This window comes from Zonotrichia albicollis, chromosome 1 (assembly GCF_047830755.1).
Source record: "Zonotrichia albicollis isolate bZonAlb1 chromosome 1, bZonAlb1.hap1, whole genome shotgun sequence".
Taxonomy (NCBI): domain Eukaryota; kingdom Metazoa; phylum Chordata; class Aves; order Passeriformes; family Passerellidae; genus Zonotrichia; species Zonotrichia albicollis.
In genome coordinates this window covers 103,353,417-103,373,502 of record NC_133819.1, presented here as the reverse complement: position 1 = coordinate 103,373,502, position 20,086 = coordinate 103,353,417, and the positions used below count along the sequence as shown (strand labels likewise).

At 39.8% G+C, this 20,086-nt stretch overlaps 1 protein-coding gene across 2 annotated transcripts in view; it reads left to right on the top strand.

Moving 5' to 3' along the window:
- RALBP1 (ralA binding protein 1) overlaps positions 1 to 20,086 on the top strand; it is a 40,746-nt gene that overhangs the window by 12,236 nt on the left and 8,424 nt on the right. For both annotated transcript variants that reach the window (XM_074548568.1, XM_074548576.1), the window contains exons 2-9: positions 5,580 to 5,872; positions 13,062 to 13,520; positions 15,314 to 15,663; positions 17,078 to 17,239; positions 17,694 to 17,825; positions 18,323 to 18,430; positions 19,199 to 19,320; positions 19,740 to 19,863. In XM_074548568.1, coding sequence (XP_074404669.1) covers positions 5,629 to 5,872; positions 13,062 to 13,520; positions 15,314 to 15,663; positions 17,078 to 17,239; positions 17,694 to 17,825; positions 18,323 to 18,430; positions 19,199 to 19,320; positions 19,740 to 19,863 — 1,701 coding nt within the window. In that variant the 5' untranslated portion in view covers positions 5,580 to 5,628. The remainder of the gene's footprint in view (positions 1 to 5,579; positions 5,873 to 13,061; positions 13,521 to 15,313; positions 15,664 to 17,077; positions 17,240 to 17,693; positions 17,826 to 18,322; positions 18,431 to 19,198; positions 19,321 to 19,739; positions 19,864 to 20,086) is intronic.

Here is a 20,086-nt window from a genome sequence, read left to right as displayed (position 1 = left end):
GGGGTGGTTGCTCTGTTCTCAGTCCCTCCGGCGCTGGGGCAGCTGCTGCAGCCGAACCTTCGGTGTTCCCGGGTCCCAGTCCGGAGCAGGTTCGAGATGGTCACAGGAACAGGAGAGGAGAAACAGTCCAGGAAGGAATGTGGACTGTTTAGCTAGAACTAGCTAATAGGCAGAGGCGAAAGCAGAGCAGAAGCAAGAGCAGAAAAAGAGAGCAAGCAAAAGCAGCAAGCTGAAGCTGGAAGTGAAAAAACAGCCCTATGTACCGCTTGTCTCTGTGTTCCTGATAAGAGAAACCCAAACAAAACTTCCACTCTTCAGAGCCGGTCTTAAAGGCACAGAACAGATGAATGGGCATATACAAGCATCATAACGTCACCCCAGGACAGGTTGTTAGCCTGTAACAAAGATCTGTGCCCAGACTTTCCTGGTAGACTACTTGCTTTGGAGAGGTAGTGGGATACCTGCCTCTTCTGGGAAGTGGGATGCTACAGTGAAATAGGAGTGTGACAGTATAGCCAGTGCTGGAGGCAGCACCCTGGGACAGGGGCTTTTCCTAGGCAGCTCTGGTCCATCTCTTTCCAATGTGCTCTCTCCTGGAGCAGAGCATTCAACCATCCATCCCCTTCCAGGGATCCCGTTTTTGTTTTTTCCAAAATGTGTGTCTTGGAAGCAGCCTGTGAATTGCATCCTGATGGAGCTCTACAGAATTTTGTAGGCTAGGGGCTGTAATACTGTTTTCCCTGAAGTGAACCAAACTGGAAAGCATGTGCTTCCACATATCTGGAGATTTTATCTTCATGCAATTGCAAGACTTTATCATAATGGGATTGGAAACCTTCTTTTCGATATTTCTAAAATGTCTAGGATATTATTTAATTATTTATTTTAAGGCTGGCTCCCTCTTGATTAGATTATTGAAGAGCTGGAATACCCTCAGTAACAAGGAGTATTCTGGATACAACTGCATATTCTAAATGTGAGCTGGCTCCTCCAAGAGCCCACTCAGATGTGGATGTGGTCTGTAGCTCCCTGGTTGTGGAGAGCTAAGTAGTTTTGTCTGTTTGTATATCACTCCTGAGCTGGAATGGACTCTCAGAGCCAAACTTGAAATGCCTTGGATGGTGCTGTAGCTGCCAGACTTTATCCACCTACAGGTAAATGAGAGACCACACAAAATCTAGTTTTGTTACTTTTAGAGGTGATCTGATGCTGGCATTATTTGAAAAATGTACAGCTTGCTCCTGTGTGACTTCAAATATATGATTGTACATCCTCCTTTGAAGTAAATTTTCCAACATTCTCATGGCATCACATATCCTGTAAACTAATCTGAGGTTGAGGAGCTGAATTCTGCTGAACAATTTGTATTTCATTCTTTTTATAAAAAAAATTCTGTGAAGTCCCTTCTTGAGGCTTTAATTTTTGCCAATTATGAAGAGTGCATGACTCACTGGGGAGTTACTTAATGCTGTGTTTGTGTGATTACTTGTGACTTGTGAAATTTTTAACTTGCTTTGCCTGTCTACATGAAGTACTTCCCTATTCCTTCTCCTTTCATGGTTGTGTTGCCTTATTAAAGAAAGGAAAAGGCACTGATTTTATACCTGGCCACTGCTTATTAAATGAAAGACTGAAATTCTGCCATATAGTCAAATGTCAAGATTACATCAGAGGCCATCTAAGAAGTGTTCAAATGAAAACAGAGATTTGTATTAAGCTTTTCTGTATGTTATGAAAAATGCAGTAGATACGGAATTTAGATTTGATACACACCTTGTATAGTCTTGGTAAATAAATTCTAATTGGATCTTCTCATCTTATTCCAGAGTCTCAACAGTTATATGAGTACCACTCATGGTTTCTGAAGTGTTTTGACATACTTAGCCCACAAGTGATAGTTCTTATTCTTCTTGTGGTTCATTGCTTTCCAAAATGGAGCTGTGTTTGTTACTAGGATATTTTTATCCAAAAATGGTGTGCTTCACTTCTGCAAGAATCAGGTCCTTCACACATATGCAAATATTTTGGACTGAAGGTCTGTGGTGATGAGTGAGGGACTGCTGTGCTCTCTGTCTTGCTTTTGGATAATTATGGTGGAGCAGGTACTGGTAGCTGAGTGAATGTCCTCGCTCTGCCTCCATCCTTTTATGAGTGACTTCTTGGGACTATTTTCAGTGTAACACCCAGGCATTCAGAAGGTGTCTGTTTGTGGCAAAATGGAATGACCAGAGGACACCCACTGTGCTTCAGATGTGGTCTTGCATAATACTTGTTGCAGAAAAAATCCACATCCTTCATTCCACCCAGAAGCTTTACAAAATAACATCTGTGCATGCAATCACCTGCTCTAATTTGCTTCTGCTGTTGCAATTGGTACAAAGCACAAAGTCACAGTACAGACTCAGTGCAAAACAGAAATAATGGAGCCTTCTGTGCTGAATGAAAGAGCGAATTTGGTCTTTCAGACTATGTTTCTTTTTAATGTGTTCATACCGACTTCGATGATACACTGTTAAAATAAGATCTATTAAAGCTGGTTGTCATGTCTCTCTGTCTTCCCTTTTTTATGTTTTTTTCCAAATCTCATCTTTACTTACTAAATATGCAGCTCAAACTGATTTTTTTTGGGAAAGAGTTTGGTTATTTTCAAAAATGAGACTTGAAAAACCACATTATTTTTTCTGTGCAGGCATCTTCCTTCCTTTCCCCGACCTGCTTTCCTGTGCTTAGTCTATGGTCTAGAAAGATGGTGATGGCATGATAGAGGAGATTTTGTGTTAATGATGTACCTTCTTTCCATGTTTAAAGTCTCCTGTAATTTAGTCTTTCCTTGGGGGATGGAGGAGAGGTCGCAATTCTGCCCATGTTCAGTGAAGGCTTCTATTTGACATTCAGTTATTCTGAAGGACTGACTCAGTGTTGAGCAGGAAGGTGGCTCAAGAAACTGTGTGTTGGGAGTACTGAAAAAAGTAGCTAGGTCTGAGAAGGTGCCAGAACTGCAAGAAGCTCTCTGATGCTGTCATGTAACAGCATTTGTGGCTCCTGTGGAAGGAGTCAAATGTCAAGTGAAGGAGAAGTGGTGGGAGTCAAAGAGCCTGCTGTTGGCAGGGAGGTAAGAAGGGACTTCTTGTGGTACTGGGGAGAGACTGAGAGCCACTGGGAGAAATGGGGACAAGGTGAAAAGATGAGCTAACAGAAAACAGCAGCAGAGAACATTCAGGGAGAAGTGGGGACTGGCAACTAATCTGGTAGATGAAACAGAGGAAGAAGGGAGAGAATTTTATCTGCAAGGAAGTGGTGTGCAGCAGGAAAGTAGGAACTGCCCAAATGAAAAACAAGATGAGGGGAAAGTTGGAAGCTGAGCTTGAGTCACAGAGTCCAAAGCAGATGAAGATCAGATTGTCTATGATACACTGAAGGTGAAACAGAGTGGTAAGTCAAGACGAGAGCTATGGGAGTTCTGACACTTGGTGGTAAAGAAATCAAAGTTTTAAGTTATAAATACTAGAAATAACTGAAATTTGAGGAGATGTAGCTGTGTGTGTGGTATGATAAAACAGGTGCCCAAAGACAGGGATTGCACTCCAGTCATGGTGGTTCTGCCACTTCTCTGTTTTTCATTGCTAGTGCTTGTTGAGCTTTTCCAGAGGCCAGCTCAGCAGCAGAAGCCTGTTGGAGCAGCTAGGAACTTGAATCATCTCACAAAGAGGAAACTGCTGCAATTGGAGGCAGAGGAGAGTTAATGGGGGAGCAGTGTGACCTTCCTCATGTGGCAGCAGTGAGTTACTGAATCCTCTGACACATGAGAGCTGCCCAGGTGAAGAGAAGCAGTTTGAGGGGAGGGATGTGCTGCAGAGGGGAGGCAGGGCTGAAGCAGTAACAGATTGGGAAGAAAAAGTCTGAGAGGGAGAAACTGGCAGAAGAGCAAGCCTGTTAGAAATGTTCCTTCTCAAAATGCCTGGAAGGTCCATGGTTTTTTCAGTCTTATTGCTGTCAGAAGAAAATGGTAAAAGCCAAAGGAAATGTAAAGATTTATATGCCAGTAGAACATTAACATCCATTAGTAAAGTAGAAGAGGTTTTTTCAGTAGGCTTAAAAGCTCTCTTCTGCTGATAGGTCTTGATATAATTTGAGCATCATAAAATTTCTCACTTATTTAAAGCCCTAGGCAATGTTACATATAGGAAATAATTGCTTTCTTGAAGCTGTAAAATAAAAAAATAAGAAACATAAATGCAGTCTTAATTTATTGCATTTGCAAATACACCCCATTGTCTTAATTTTTAGCCAGTGCCTCTGCTTTAGCTAGAATAAGGAATGAACAGTATTAAATAAAGATTTCATTAATACTTTCTCATCATAATTCTGTGTCTTACTGTGCCCTATTCAAATTCTGATCTGAGTAACTGGTAATTTCCATAAGCACTGTGAGTGATCTCCTGTAGGGAGATACTGTTGCATACATACTCTAAAATTTCACTGCATACAGAGAGCTGAAAGATGAGAATTAAAAAAAAAAAAAAAGATTCTAACCCCAAAAAAGTGAACAAATCACCCTCCCCAAAACCCACTTAGCTAGACTGATCTATAATTGTTAATTGGGCAGAATTAACATGGGTAGAATACAACAGCATGTCGTATTTTTTCTGTGTGCTACCAATCTGTAACTAAAAGCCCTGGAGTTGAGTGATTCTGCTGAAGAGTGTTGTGGAATGTGTCCTTTGTGACCATTTAGACACAAGGGGCCAAATCCAGCCAAGTGGACTCCAGAGGTGCAGTGTCCCATACAGGATATCCATTCTGTGGTATTTCTGAAATTTATCTGTACCAGGAGGAGATTTTGCTTATGTGTTCCACTGCTGAGAATTTATGCATTGGCTTCCTTTAGCAATTTTTGTATAAATTTTTATTTGGCCATAGCTCCCAAGCAAACAATGTACCAGCATCTGGATGCAGATAACCTGATCCAGCCTGTTCAGAGGGGAAATTGCTGTATACTAGTAAAGCATAATCATTATTTTTTTACCTTCTTTAATTTGCAGCAGCATAATTAAAAGATGGATTTGCTTTAGCTGTATTTATTTTATTTTCCCCCTTATTGCAACAGGCTAGGTGAGTTCTTATTTGCATCTATAAAATATGCTTGGGAAAGAAGAAAATGATTTTTGCCTTAAGGGCAGTGCTCACAAACACTCTGAGCTTCCAGGCAAATCTATTTGATGTCCAAAAAGTTAAAGTTAGGAAACTAATTTGTAGTAAATACTACCAATCAGTATGCAAGCTGCCTATGAATTTTGCAAGAATTATTTCAACAGTTAAAATATTCAGATACTTAATATATATATTTTATATATCATAGAATAGAAATGGCTAAAATGGCAGATCTCATGTTAATATGGCTTAGGAGTTACTGCACAAATTCTGCAAACACTGAGCTGAAGACCTGATGTTGTGTTACTCTGTCTTGGCAGAAGTTGGAACTCGCTGTTTATGATTTCAGGGTAAAGCTCTAAACCAAGCGTTCTGAAACCCATTGCTTAAAATTGTGTGGGTTCTCTTTTTGTTTTCTTCTGCTGCAGGTGTGATGGACAGGTAGCAGAAGATTTCCCTTTGCTATCTGGTATCAGAATGACCGAGTGCTTCCTGCCTCCCACGAGCAGCCCCAGTGAGCACCGGCGGGTAGAGCACAGTGGGGGACTCGCTCGTACTCCCAGCTCTGAAGAGATCAGTCCCACAAAATTCCCCGGCTTGTACCGCACCGGGGAGCCCTCGCCGCCTCACGACAGCTTGCATGAGCCTCCTGATATAGTGTCTGATGATGAAAAGGAGCATGGGAAGAAAAAAGGAAAATTTAAGAAAAAAGAAAAAAGAAGTGAGTAGACAGCTTCTCTTTTTAATTCAATGCTTTCAAGTTCTCTTCCTTTTTTCTCTCTCAAAATTGCTAAGTATTCCCAGTGGGTTCTTTTAAATGTGTTTCAGTGTGGAGGAAGTTAATTTAGTTTGCTACAAGCAGACTTTGTGGAGCACCTGTTTCTCTTACAAAAAAACTCCACACCTTAATTTTCTTTTGTTGTGCAATACAGGTGCCAAGCATGTGCCCAGAATTGCTAATAAATGCATTTATCCAAAAACTTTCATGATGCATTGGTAAATTCTGGCATGGAGTGGTTCTTCATGTTCTAAGTGGAGGTTTTCAAATGTGTTTCCAAATATATCCATTTTTAATCATAGGTGAGGTGCCAGCTAGAATAAAAGCGTATGTCTGATCTGAATTGTACACTTGTGCATTTGGAAGAAGCAGTTTCAACAACTGTAGCCCTTTTCCCATGTGTCTGCCTTCTTCTGTGTTTGCCTTATTCAGTGTACCATCCCACGTTTTCATGTGCACACTGCACCATTATTCGGGCAGTCATAAAATCTCTGTTGTTTTTTTTCTCTAGCTTCTCAGTTTAGTCTGATCATGCAGTTTCCTCCAGCAGTGCCAAAGTATTATTGCAGAGGTCAAAAATATGGAAACCAACAGTGAGATCTGAATTTTCCAGAGCTCACTGAGCAAAGGTTACAAGAAGGTAAAGCTTTGACTACAGAATCCTTTGTCAGTGTATCAGTATCCAGAGTGGAAATTTCTTAAATGCTTACCCATCGTCCAAAACAACAGAACTATTACTTCCCACCTTTAGATTTGAGCAGAAAATTTTCAAAACATGAAATAGTTTTTATTCAAGAAAGTTTTTCTCCATATTCTGAAAGAACAAAGCACTTGTAAATACTGATACTGAGCACTCTCAATACCAGAATGACACTTCCTGTCCAAGTCTCTGAAACCTAAATACCACAGCCCAAGTGCTAGTACTTTGTAAGTGATATTTGTTTTAGCAAAATCTCAAAATGTCTGAATCTCTGATACAGTGTATCCTGCTACTTCTTACATGTGGAATTTGGAAGATCAGAAACAGTGAGACAGTGTTCTTCTGTTAGAATTAATATGGGCACTATTTGTAATATGCATGCACATATTTAAATAATCACTCCTTAAGAATCTGCTGTCACTGCACTGCTTTTAATCAAACCAGTTTCCTGGAATGCTGGAATTGTTTCTACCACAGTTAAGAAGGGCTATGGCTATTTTAACTAAAAACTGTTTGCCTTAGGAATACTGTAACTCAAAGATGCATCCTCAAGTTAAAACCAACAGTTGAAATTCTTACAGGTTTTTAGAAAAGTGATTTGTTCGTGATTTTCAGTAATGTAAACCATATTGACCTAGTACAGATTACTGGATTGGCATTGAAAATTTGGTATTGATTGGATAGGTCTAAATTCAGGCTATCAGTAGTTCCTTTTTTACTGTCCAGCTTTCTGTTAGAGCTCTGTATTGCACACCTCTAAATCTGGAATGGGTAGATGCCAACATTTTTCATCGTATGGATTTCTTTGTATGGAATTCAGGATGTCTCATGGTGATAGTGTAGCTGTAGTCTGTTGTTTAGGAGGAGAAATGCTACTTCAGCAAATCCACATGGGTCTGTGCACATTGGCACTGCAACTGGTTTTTTCCACAAGAGATTGCCACACATTTTATAGAGGATTTTATAGCTGATGTAAAGCAATCTCTGTTACTTAAAAGAACCTTTAAAGGTATGAAAAAGTCCTCAAAGAACACAAAAATGCAAAATATGGGAGGAACAAAATAATATCTTATATCAAAATAATATAATGTAAAGGGCATTCAGCATTTCTTGGCCCTAATATATGTCTGTCATATAATTGCCAGTCAGATAGAAGAGTAATTTACATACCACACTTTCAGTACATCTCATACACTCAAAAAAATAATCAATATTGTAAATATACCCTCAACATAGACTTTACCTGTCTAAATTGCAAGTGTACTGTACAGTTGCTTATCATGGTAGATTTTAAGATTTTTCCTTCCAGATCTGGCCTTTGTTATTCCTCCCATCCTTTTGATTCTTCATTTTATTTCACCTTTTCAATTTTGTTGTATGTCTTCAGATTGTTTCTTTTCATTTTTTCTGGCTACCTGCTTTGGTTTTGAGTAGTGCACAACCTGCCATGATGATGCTGTTTGGGATATAAACAAATATAACTGAACGTGTCAGTGAAAAAAAGACAAGTGAACATTACATTATGACAGAGTGAGTGTTTATTGAACTTGCAATATTAGTGAATTAATGACAAAGTCATTCCAACACCTGAAACTCTATCTAAGTTTAATCCCACAAAATCTTGAGCTATTTTGATGATACTCTAAATGTAAACTTCAGAAGTGCTTGAAGAGCAGCAGGGAAGGTTAAATGCCCCGAAGTTACTCAGTTTGGTTTTTCAGCTAAATAATTTCTGCAAGAGTAATATATTCTTAGTTTCATTATTATCACCTATATAAAAAAGCATTTTTGTGTGCTAGCAAAATATCCTTTTCCATATTTTTGTATATAGATGTAGTTATTTAATTATTTGATTTTTTTCATGTTAGTGTCAGTAACCTAATGATACACAGCAATTATTCTGGGAGAAAAGTGCTAAAAATGTTTTGGAGGTAATAGAAAATTCAATTTAATATTGTTTTTTATGTGGAATATTGGCTACTGGAAAAATGTTTCAGCCACTAATTTTTATTCTCCCCTCTCTTTTGATAGACTGGATGTTGGTTGCCTGTAGATTGAGTTAGATTAGGAGACTTACTAAGGATTAAAAGGAATTTTCTTTTTACTGGCATAGTTTTAAATCACATCTGTTCCCTGACTCAAACAGAACTTGTCCTGTGACAGCAGGAGAGCAAAAATGGATCTGTGTTAAGCAGTAATGGATTATGTGAAACAGCAACCACCGTAGTTGATTTTTGAAAATGTTTAACCACCTGTCACTAATCACATGTTGATAAAGCCATAAAATATGCAGCTTCTTGCAGAAGAAAAATGTTATGGTAAAATACCTCTGAAGAAGCTCTTCTTCCCATTAGAATTTCTGTAGATAAAGAATCTGTATGGAGTAGATCTTACTCTGCTTATTCATTTTACTTCTGAAGATTGATGCTGATGGGCAGAATGGGTTCAATATACAGCTAGGATTTTTTTTTGTTTACAAGAATTGGGATTTTCTTTGTACAATTCCAAGAAAATGGAGAATTATTAGAATTGTACTAAACTATCACATGAAAGGTTAGTAGGATAATCGATATGAACTCTTCTGAAAATTTCAGGGAATATTTTTGAAAGACAGATCCTTGATGTGTTGGACAGGGCTCCTCTGTGTTCCTTTGGAATGTAGATGAAGACTGAAACCAAACCACTGCTATTGCAAACAAAACATTTTTACTGTCCAGTGTGTGGAGAAGCTCTGAATACAGTTTTCAGATCTACAGACTAAAAGGTTATTAGAATTTTCTACACCTGATAAAGATTAGAGGCTCTTCATATCAGGATTTATCTTTGGGATAAATAGGGTGTATTGCTGCATCCTGTTCTACTGACATATCACTGTATATTTCTATGTACCACTGTGTGTTTATCTAGCAAAGCACCATTTGCAGATAGTTTAAAGGTCTGCCTTTCAATGCCAGTGATTATTTTAAATCAAAATAAAGTAAGACAAATTTCTTATTTCAGCTTCATTTGCTCTGCTGGCATGGTGCTGCAGAGTAATTTGCATGCAGAATTTGTTTGAGAGTCCTGTGCTGACATCAGTGAATCAAGTGAATATTAGAGACAAACTGATCTAATTGAAAGTTGGATAGTGAGTGTTGGTAGTGTCTGTAAGGTAGAAGTTTCTGTTGACAATAAAAATGCATCTTGTGGGCAAGGAGATGAAGTAGAAGCCATCTATTCAAGCTCATTGTGCATTTGTGTGTTTTAGTTTTACTTAGAAATGCTGTAGTTAGAAGTGCTGTACAATCTGATGACAGTCCCTCTGACAAACTGACATTAGGTAACTCATGCTTGCACTGCACTTCAGTCATATTTGACCTACTAATTCTTTCATATGTAAAAGCCATCCATGTTTTCTTTCAATTAATTAATTACAGATGCTGCAGATTTCCCTGGGGAGCCAAATCAGCTATAGAGTTGTAATTTACTTTAAAAAACCCATCAGAGACCCAATGGACAAAATGTCTCTTGCAGTAGGTTTGATAAGTGGTAGTTCTGAATAATGCCACCCTTGGAGTTAACAATAAATACTACAGCATGACTTTAGTGCTTTGTTATGAGAACACAGAAGTATTCCCAAGTATGCAGACTGATAGAGACACTGGACTTGCTGCATGACAAAGATTATAAGCCTGTAAACTAGATTTTTCCAGAGTAACACTGGAATATTGTTAGTAGCATTATTATTAGTATTATTAAAGGGTTTTTTATAATTCTCAGTAAGATAAGGGAACTTCAAGCATTACATTACATGTAATGTAACTTGAAGCATTGCATTTAAAATAACTGCAATGAAGGCAAGCTCATGGAAGGAAGGTCTAACAAAAGGAACTGGCAGATTATGCTGTGTCATTATGCTGGTGAAATTGGAGTATTTATTACATTAGTACTGTTCTCATTTAGATGGAGGAAAATGTCAGTGGCATAGAGCAGAGTGATGGGAAAATGGGGACTATTGGTACTGGAAGTCTTGAGGAAACAGTAGACAGAAATACCAGTTTACTATACCCTGGGTAATACTCTTTCCATATTTAAAACTACCTGATTTTTCAAGCACTTTTGGTAATTTTTAACTTCAGTTGTTTATATTTCAATATATTGTATCACTGGTGAAAGGGTACAGCAATTTTATAACCAAAAGTATAGTAAAGAAAATCAGGCTATTCTTGAGAGACCTGCAAATCCTCTCTTGGGATATTCTGTGTGAATCTGTATTAGTTTATGTTTCTAAACTTTGTTGACTTGTGTTACTGAGACAAAGTTTAGAAGGCTGGGTTTGTATTTAACTTGCACCTTCATGTCTTCTCATGAATTCAAGAAATACCAGTTTCAGTAATGTTCTCTTGCTGTGTTACATTACCACAGACCTAGGAAGGCACTGGGGCTTGTGTTGCAGAGTACAATGTTGGGATGTGTGAGCAGTGCTCTGTTGGTGGCACCAACCTCCCAGGCTGTGTTCCAGTGCTGGCACTTGCTGGTGTGCCTGTGGGAACCCCATGCTGTGTGACTGGGAGCTGTCACAGCTACCCAGGAGGAAACACCGAGGGCAGATTGTCCTGGGCTCTCTCTGGGGAACACCTGGCTCTCTGTTTGGAAATTACATCTCTGAAGTTTATCTGGAACCTTGGTGCCAGCCCCATCTCATTCTCATAAAAGACAGTGAAGATGGGTGCTCCTACTTTGTCCTGTAGCTGGTGGATCCACTGTTGCTTCTGTACCAGAGTGAGATTTGAATCCTTGCCCATGTCTGGATTTAGTTTACAAAAACCAGTAAGTGACATAGTCAGTAAGGAGGGAGGAGAAGACCTGGCTGCTGGTTGGCCTTCAATTAATGTTTGCATTTTTATGTTAAATTCCCCTTTGACAGGAACAGTTCTACAGTCTTTTCAGTCTTCTAGGAAAGTGTGTGTTTGGTAGTCCTAGGGAGGAGTATCAGCTGCAGAGACTGAGCTGATTCAACAATTGCAATTATCTTATGGTAGTTCCATGCTTCAATACATTTCTTATATTTGTTTGACTATTACAAGCTATCTTCTACAGAGCAGTCAAGGAGGCTTCAAAATAGAGACAGTTCTTTTATATGCTGAAAAAATGCTGAGAGGCTCTGCAGTCTGGTATAGTTCAGAATTGGAAGGAGGACAGACTAAATGCCCCCTGATTCTTCTGCAGATATTCCACTTGGAAAAAAATTCAGCTGTAGTCTTGTGCATGATGTGCTCGGATATTATCAAGAGGGTAATTTTCCTCTGCCCAAAACTATTCAGGCAGCAGGAGCACTTGGCTGTCAGTGCTGCCTCACTTGAGCAGAGGCTCTGCCTGTGGGTAGTGGAAGAGCCACAAAGGGCTCCTAATGGGGGCTTGCTGCCCACTGACTTGGGGACCTGGCTGGTGCAGATGGCATGTCCAATGTCACCTTTGTTGACCAGGTTTCAGGCTTACTTTTCTTATATGGGGTACTGGGTATGTAAAATTAGAATTAGTGGACTTGAAAGTTGTGTTGGATTGCATGTTGCTGGGTTTGTTTGTGGGTTGGTTTTTTTTGTTGCTATGTTTGTTGAGGTTTTTTTGTAATCCACCTTTAAAGACTCCTGTGTTCTTGCCTGAAGGTGAGGCAGGGCCAGCTGCAGAGGCGTAGCAACTTAAAAGCACCTGGTGCATGTTTTAGACTGCACTTGGATGTTTGCTGCTGGAGTGGTGTGCTCAGCCCAGGGACTTGTTTGAATCTCTCCCATGTTCTTTTTAAGGCAAATCTGCACTTTCATGGGCAGGTATTGTTCTAGTGTTAGTGGAATTGTGTTATTCATCTAGTAAAAAGTAAGTGCTAGTGTTTTTTTGGTTTATGTTTGGGGTGGGGTTTTTTGTATTTTATTTGAGGCTGAAACTTTATTAACTTCATACTTGTCTTTAAATTCATAATATTTTGGAAAAGGATTGGGACTTTAAGTGGCTGGAGTTTAGTTTGTTGTTAATTGAAATTTGTTAGACTTCTGTGTATGCAGTAGATGATCCTTAACAGCAACTCTTATACTGTTGATTGCAGGAACATAGAGAAGTTGCCAGACAGTTGTTTTTATTTTGCATTTCCTTGACTATTAGATGGGAATCTAGCCCATAAGATGGACATAGCCATTATGAGTAAGTATATAAAGTATTCATTGTTTAGATCGTCCAGGAGCTCTGTGGCATATCTTTGATGTAATTATACAACTTCATTTAATCCTTATCCACTCAAGTGTGTAACTAAAGAAAACCTTCCGAGGAGTCAGACGGGCACTGTTTTTAAATTCATGTTGCCTCTTCCCTCTCCTCCTTACGTGCAACTTCTTGTTGTTGCTGTCTGGAAAGTAAACAGACTGACAGCTGTCCCCTTCCCTTGTCCTGCTTTCCCAACAGCGGAAGGCTACGCTGCGTTTCAAGAGGACAGTTCCGGTGATGAAGCTGAAAGTCCTTCCAAGTTGAAGCGCTCCAAGGGAATACACGTCTTCAAGAAACCCAGCTTTTCCAAAAAGAAGGAGAAGGATTTCAAAATAAAAGAGAAACCCAAAGATGAAAAACACAAGGAAGAAAAACATAAGGAAGACAAACACAAAGAGAAAAAGTCAAAAGACTTAACTGCAGCAGATGTTGTAAAACAGTGGAAAGAGAAGAAGAAAAAGAAAAAGCCAATTCAAGAGACAGAGATACCTCAAGTGGATGTTCCAAGTCACAGACCCGTGTTTGGCATTCCTTTGTCTGATGCAGTAGACAGGACCATGATGTACGATGGCATCCGCCTGCCAGCAGTTTTCCGTGAATGTATAGATTACGTAGAGAAGTATGGCATGAAATGTGAAGGCATCTACAGAGTTTCAGGTACTCTGGGCACACTGACATGCAGGTTCCTAAGGTCTTCACTTGTGAATTTCTTATTATTTTATCACTTCCAACATCTAGGTACACTGTTCATAGTTCCATTAATTATCCAGAAGGTAATCAGCTAGCCAAAGTTAAGCAAACTTGTAGGTCTGAAGTACCAGAAAAAATTGGTAATGTGGTGGTACTACTTAATGGCAGTAAAAACACATCTATTTTGGCCTTTTGTCATGGGATGATAGCAATGAATAAAATGTGTTAGTATGTTGTATTTTTTCTTCTGCTTTAGAAATATAATGGCTGATAGCTGATAGCAAAAGCAAAGATGAGCTATAACCATTTCATTGCTTATGCTTCCCACTAAGTTGCTTTATCCAGTTACTCCCATTGTTTTTTCTTGAAAACTTCTTTTCTTTCAGCAAATTTGCTAATAAGGAGAAAATGCAAGTTTCACTAAGGTTAGCAACAGCAGCTAATTAACTGTGGTAGTTGTGTAACACCAGCTTACATAAGTGAAACCTCAGTTTAAGTCATGTTAGACAAAACAGTCCCTTTATTTGTGAGCTGCACCAGAAATGCAGCTCCTGTAAGTACTTCTGTGGCTACATTGGAGGGGACAAGAACAAGCAAGGAAAGGAATTTCAGGAAAAGCATTTTGAATCAAGTTACCCTTTGCTGTAAACCAGTAATGAAATTATTTTAAAGGCTTCATTAGCTGTCTTCTTGCTGTCCATCTGCTTGGTGTTTGGCGGGCATGCAGAAATACTGCAGCTACTAAGCAGTAGTTGCTTAGTCCTGCCTAGTGACACATTTTGGTTCCTTGGTTTTTTACTCACAATGTGTTGGGAGTTTTCACAGGTGTGTTTTCCTTAATTTCTGCTGTGTCCTTTGTACATGTTCTCCTGTGCAACAGCTCCCTCTTGTGCGTGTAGGATTGTTTAATTTGAGAGCTCAGAGAGAGCATTGCCGTGCCTTAGTGGCCTGCAGCTGTTGCGGTGGCTCATTTTGGCCATGAAACTGAGCATGTTTCCCTGGCATTTTCCAGGAGCTGAATGTGCCCAGTTGTGCTCATTGAGTATGAGCCAAGCCAGGGCTGTGCACCAAACTGTTGTAACTCGAGTGGGTGTTTCAGCTGCAAGAATGAAATTTCCCCAAGCTTAGGAAGATTGGAATGTCACTGAGTTTATACAAACACCTTGTAGAAAATCTTGGCTGGGTTGAATAATTGTGAACACACTTTTAATCATGTGGTGTCTCAAATCAAGGATCCTGTGTGAGATTCCTCTGCTGAGGAGGGCCAGCTGGAAATCTGGAAACTAAAAAGTGTGGGCTTTGTTTTGACAAAGGAAAGCTGTTATAGGCAGAGCTCATTGCACAGCATCTGAACTAAAAACATATTTGCTGCCTGGGTTAGGGATGGGTAATTGAACAGCCAGAAAGAAGCTTAATGCAAATACACAATTGATCTCAAGTTCCCCAGCCTTTCCTCACCCTACTTTATGTTCCTTGATGAAAAGGAATGCTGGCACCAGTTCTGATTCAGAGCTCTGTCAGTGCTTTGGTTTTGCTTCATAGTCAGTGCTCTGTCAGTGCTTTTAGAACCAGTGACCATGTAATTTTGAGTCATGATTTTCACTTTGTTACATGTGCATAACTTTTAAAAGGTGCTTCTCAATTATCTGAAATTGTAAGGAGAGGTGAAATAAAGGCATCTCCAAAAACAAAAGTTTAAATATAACTGTTAGACATTTACAGTCAAATTTTCTCTTAATTCTTGATCTAACTATTTTAAGGAATAAAATCAAAAGTTGACGAGCTGAAGGCAGCCTATGATCGCGAGGAATCTCCAAACCTGGAGGAATATGAGCCCAACACAGTCGCCAGCTTGCTCAAACAGTACCTGCGGGAACTGCCCGAAAATCTGCTTACCAAAGAGCTCATGCCCCGCTTTGAGGATGCTTGTGGAAAGAGCACAGAAGCTGAGAAAGTTCAGGAGTGCCAGAAGCTGCTCAAAGAGCTGCCAGAGTGTAACCATCTCCTGATTTCGTGGCTGATTGTGCATATGGACCATGTTATTGCAAAGGAACTAGAGACAAAAATGAACATCCAGAATATTTCTATAGTGCTCAGCCCTACTGTTCAGGTATGTGCTCCACACTGCAAGGCTTAGAGAGGAACTGCAGCCCAAGAAAGATTTCTTTGTAGGAATTCTTTTGCAGGTGGGAATTGGGTATTGTCTGATACAGTTTAGCTAATTTACAGCTCATCTTTATGCTTCAGGAACCCAAAATGCTGGGAAAAGGGGAACAAAAGTCTTTCTGCATGTGGGCTTTCATACTGTGGCTCTGATATTTGGGTTATTATCAGAGTATTACAAAGACTGCTGTCTTTCAATTATGTCATGAGGAGAAGTCATTTAATGTTGATTTGGTTCAATAATTCAGCTACACAATTTCTGTGGGGTTTTGATTCAGTGATAGTTTAGTTAAGATATTGTTGCTTAATTTTAATATCAAGCCAATGAACCCTGTCCTGCACATAGATCTTCCTGGTGCAGTAGTGACTTAGGTACAATGGCTTTGTTGTCTGCAGCCAAGTGGCTGGGGATTAACAACTGACTTGGTTTTTCAGTAAGATTTTGTGGTTTCTGGATTGCTTGATTCCTTAATGGACATCTTGGAAATATTTAATTAAATACAGCTCAGAATTAGTCCTGTGCATGATGAAAACATGGCATTACTGGGTGTGGATCTTCTAGAGCAAACCCCACAAGTTAGAAAAGCCTGACTTTATAATTAGAGTCCAGGTGGAGGCCCAGTAGCAGAAGGGCCAGCTGTTATTCCTGGCTTTTTTGCTGTGCCAGACACCTCTCTAGCTAGGAAAAGAAGTAACAATGAGGGTAAAACAATGCAGGCCCAATCATGTTTTGTTGGTAACTAGATCTTAGCAATTGAAGTGCAGGTAATGACACAACTCTAATATTTATTTCAGGATATTTTTTTTAAATGTCAGTGGAAGATAAAGTATCAAAATAAATATACTTGCTTCTGTCTAAGGTTAAAACAAGGAATATAGTGAAAGATACTTTCATACTACCTTTTTCTACTATATTAAGTCATCTGAGAGAGAAGCTGTAGAGAATACTTAAAGGTTGGGGGAAGAGAGAGAAGGTGTAGCCAGCCATCAGGTATAACACAGTAGGCTTGATGTTCCCTCTTACTATCTATCTTTATGTGAGCACAAAGAGATTGAATGCATTTCTATGTCTATCATGATGGAAATAATTCTGGTAGGTTAAGAGATGTGAAGATGCTGAGTTTAGCATGAAAGTGTCTCAGATGCACAGGTAAGAGAAACAGTGAAGTGATCCCTTGAGGCCAACACTGCATTGTTGAAAGTAAAGATAGTTTTAAATCCAGATTTAATCTCAAGAGAGACTGACATGACTGTGGCTCACAGAAAGGTTCACTGAAGGCTGCTGTTTCTGGAGGATACTGTGCTTTGTAGATAAAGATGATGTGAATAAATCATCTTAACCAATATGCTGTCCTTTTCAGATCAGCAACCGTGTCCTGTACGTGTTTTTTACACATGTTCAAGAGTTCTTTGGAAATGTGACCCTCAAGCAGGTGACAAAACCTCTTCGCTGGTCAAATATGGCAACAATGCCAGCACTTCCAGAAACACAAGAGAGCATCAAAGAAGAAATCAGGCGACAGGTTGGCAATTACTTGAGTGTTTTTCTGTTTATCTTTGCCCTGGATTTCATACATTCAGCAGAAAATTCTCCTAAGTTTGTTACACGTGCTTTAAGTCCATCACAATTATCCTATTGATGAGACCACTGGGAAGAGCTTGATGCTTTCCTTTTTCATGTGTGGAAAGTTGTTGTGGTCTGTGATGCTCATAGCTGTGTCAGCCATGGAGTGCTTTGGTGTGTACTTTGGCTGTGGGAGGAGGGTCAGGAGAGCCCATTAGGGAGGGTGGTTTCTTTAGTACTGCTCTTCAGCTGGCTCTGCATCCATGCTGCGTTTGTGTTAACTCTTGTTCATGGACATGTCAAGGTTTGAAACCAGAACTCCCAGCCCATTGCCACAAAGCAAGAAAGATCTTCCTTCTCAATCTGCCCTGGTACAATGTATTTAAAGATGATTTCTTTGGCAATCTTTCTAGGAGTTCCTTCTGAACTGTTTACACAGAGACTTGCAGGCAGGGATAAAAGACTTATCCAAAGAAGAGAGACTCTGGGAGGTGCAGAGAATCTTAACAGCTCTTAAAAGGAAACTAAGAGAAGCTAAGAGACAGGTGGGTAACTTTCCTCTTTATTGGCCAGACAGCTAAAGCATGGATCCTAATCCATAACAGTGCAGAGACACCTAGTCAGATCAAAACACCTTTCAATCTTCTTTGCTGCAGATTTTCTCATTTTAACTTTACATGCTTGATGAGCAATTGTGTTTTCTGCTTAGCTGGCTCTCATAGGGACAGGGACATCTTCACAGCTGTTCACAAAAAATGTGTGTGTGATGAAAACCTTAGTGTTTCCTAGGGAACATGCTCATTGCATTGAGTCCTAGAGTACCAAGAGGAATTACTGGAGGACTTGACGTTAACAAATCTGAGAAGTATTTTTTAAACTATTTTATGTCCAACAGATGGGACAGACCATGCTCAAAATTTGGAAGACAACTGTGATGGTGGTTCTAAATTTGGAAAATAATGCATTCAAAAAAATATTTTTTAGAGTAAATACACTGACCAGGGAAGCTGTCCCTTTAAATGTTGTTTTCTTTCTCTGGTAGGAGTGTGAAACAAAGATTGCACAAGAAATTGCTAGCCTTTCAAAGGAGGATGTCTCCAAAGAAGAAATGAATGAGAATGAAGAAGTTATAAATATTCTGCTTGCACAGGTAGCTGGCAGGCACTTACCTGTTTGCCTGGTAATGGTATTTTATATTTCAGATCTATTAAACACTTCTTTGTCCCTTCTGATGCAGAGGGGACATTGCAGACTCAGAGGGGTCTCTGTGTCCATTAAAACCACAGGGCTTTGTTTTAATGGCCAGTGAAGCAAGGAGGGAATGCTGACTGCAGGAGTGAGCCCAGAGCTGAGAGCTGAGGAGACTCTTGGTAACAGCAGAAAGGAGACACTGTGAAGGAAAAAAAGTGGCCTTTGTTGTTCATGTACATAGAAAGCACCACTTCCCAGTGTAGCCAGGTTCAGTACTGTTAACTGCTTTCCTGCTGATCAAAGGAAATAAGGCAACTCTTTTGGCTTTTTTGCCTTCTGTTGCTTCCCCCAGTAGCTTTGAAAATGAATATAAGGAGGAAAGTACAGAGGGGAGAAGATCAAAGACATGTAATTCAGTTTTTCTAGTTATTTTACTGGTTGGCCAGAGCTTTCCCCTGTGATTTAAGGAAAGGCAGCCAAACATGCCAGGATTTGGTGTGTCATCTCCACAACTATTTAGTATAGTGATTATCTTGAGGATTTAGAACAGACATTGTTGGGTTTGAACTTTTTATTTGCTTTGAGGTCTTGATGGATCAAAGTTCAAAGCAGACATGCTAACCACTGCCACTGAAAGTATTTCAGAGAACGGCATCATCTCATACTTATTGTATGTTCCTGTAGGAAATAAAGTCAAGGCTTTAAGTGAACTAACTGATCATTGCAGGAGAATGAGATTTTAACAGAACAAGAAGAGCTGCTGGCCATGGAGCAGTTTCTGCGGAGACAGATCGCCTCCGAGAAGGAAGAAATAGATCGGCTCCGAGCAGAAATAGCTGAAATACAAAGGTAAGGGCCAGCTCACAGCAGAGCCCAGCCAGGACAGCATGCTGGGATTGAAAGTGCATAAGTGCTTTGCTGAAAGAATACTCCAAACCACACTTAAAAGCTCACCCAGTGAACATCACAGATGAAAGCCACTTGTTCTTATCGAAGTCTTGACAAATTTGAATCTTGCAGGATATTTTCTGTTGTTTTAACAATGGAATTATGATCTAAAGGAAACTTGACCCTGTGCACTAAAAAAATCCACCTATAAAATCACTGCTTTTTTTTTTTTTTTAATTAAGCTTTGAAAGGGAAATCTGATTTTGCCCTTTAAACCATTGGCAGATGACTGAGGGGATGAAAGTTAAGTCTCTAGTGTTGCCACAGTTCTGGCAGACTGAAGGAAGCGTTTAAAGTGGAATTTGCCCTTGCTCTTTCAGTCGCCAGCAGCACGGCCGCAGCGAAACCGAGGAATACTCTTCCGAGAGTGAAAGTGAGAGTGAAGATGAGGAGGAGTTGCAGGTCATCCTGGAGGATCTGCAGAGACAGAACGAGGAACTGGAGGTAGGATTTGGTTCTTAGCATTCACTGGTTCTCTCTTGTGGCGATGATGTGATTGCACAGGTGCAAACTGGTTGTGTGCATCAGTTTTGCCCAGGCTTGTGACCCACACGCAGCTTTTAAACCACTGCTCTGTGCGAGTCCCTGTTGCTGCCTGGGCCAGCAGTGCTAAACACCCCCGAGCTACAGCACAGGAACATATTGTCATTCCCTGACATTTGTTTCC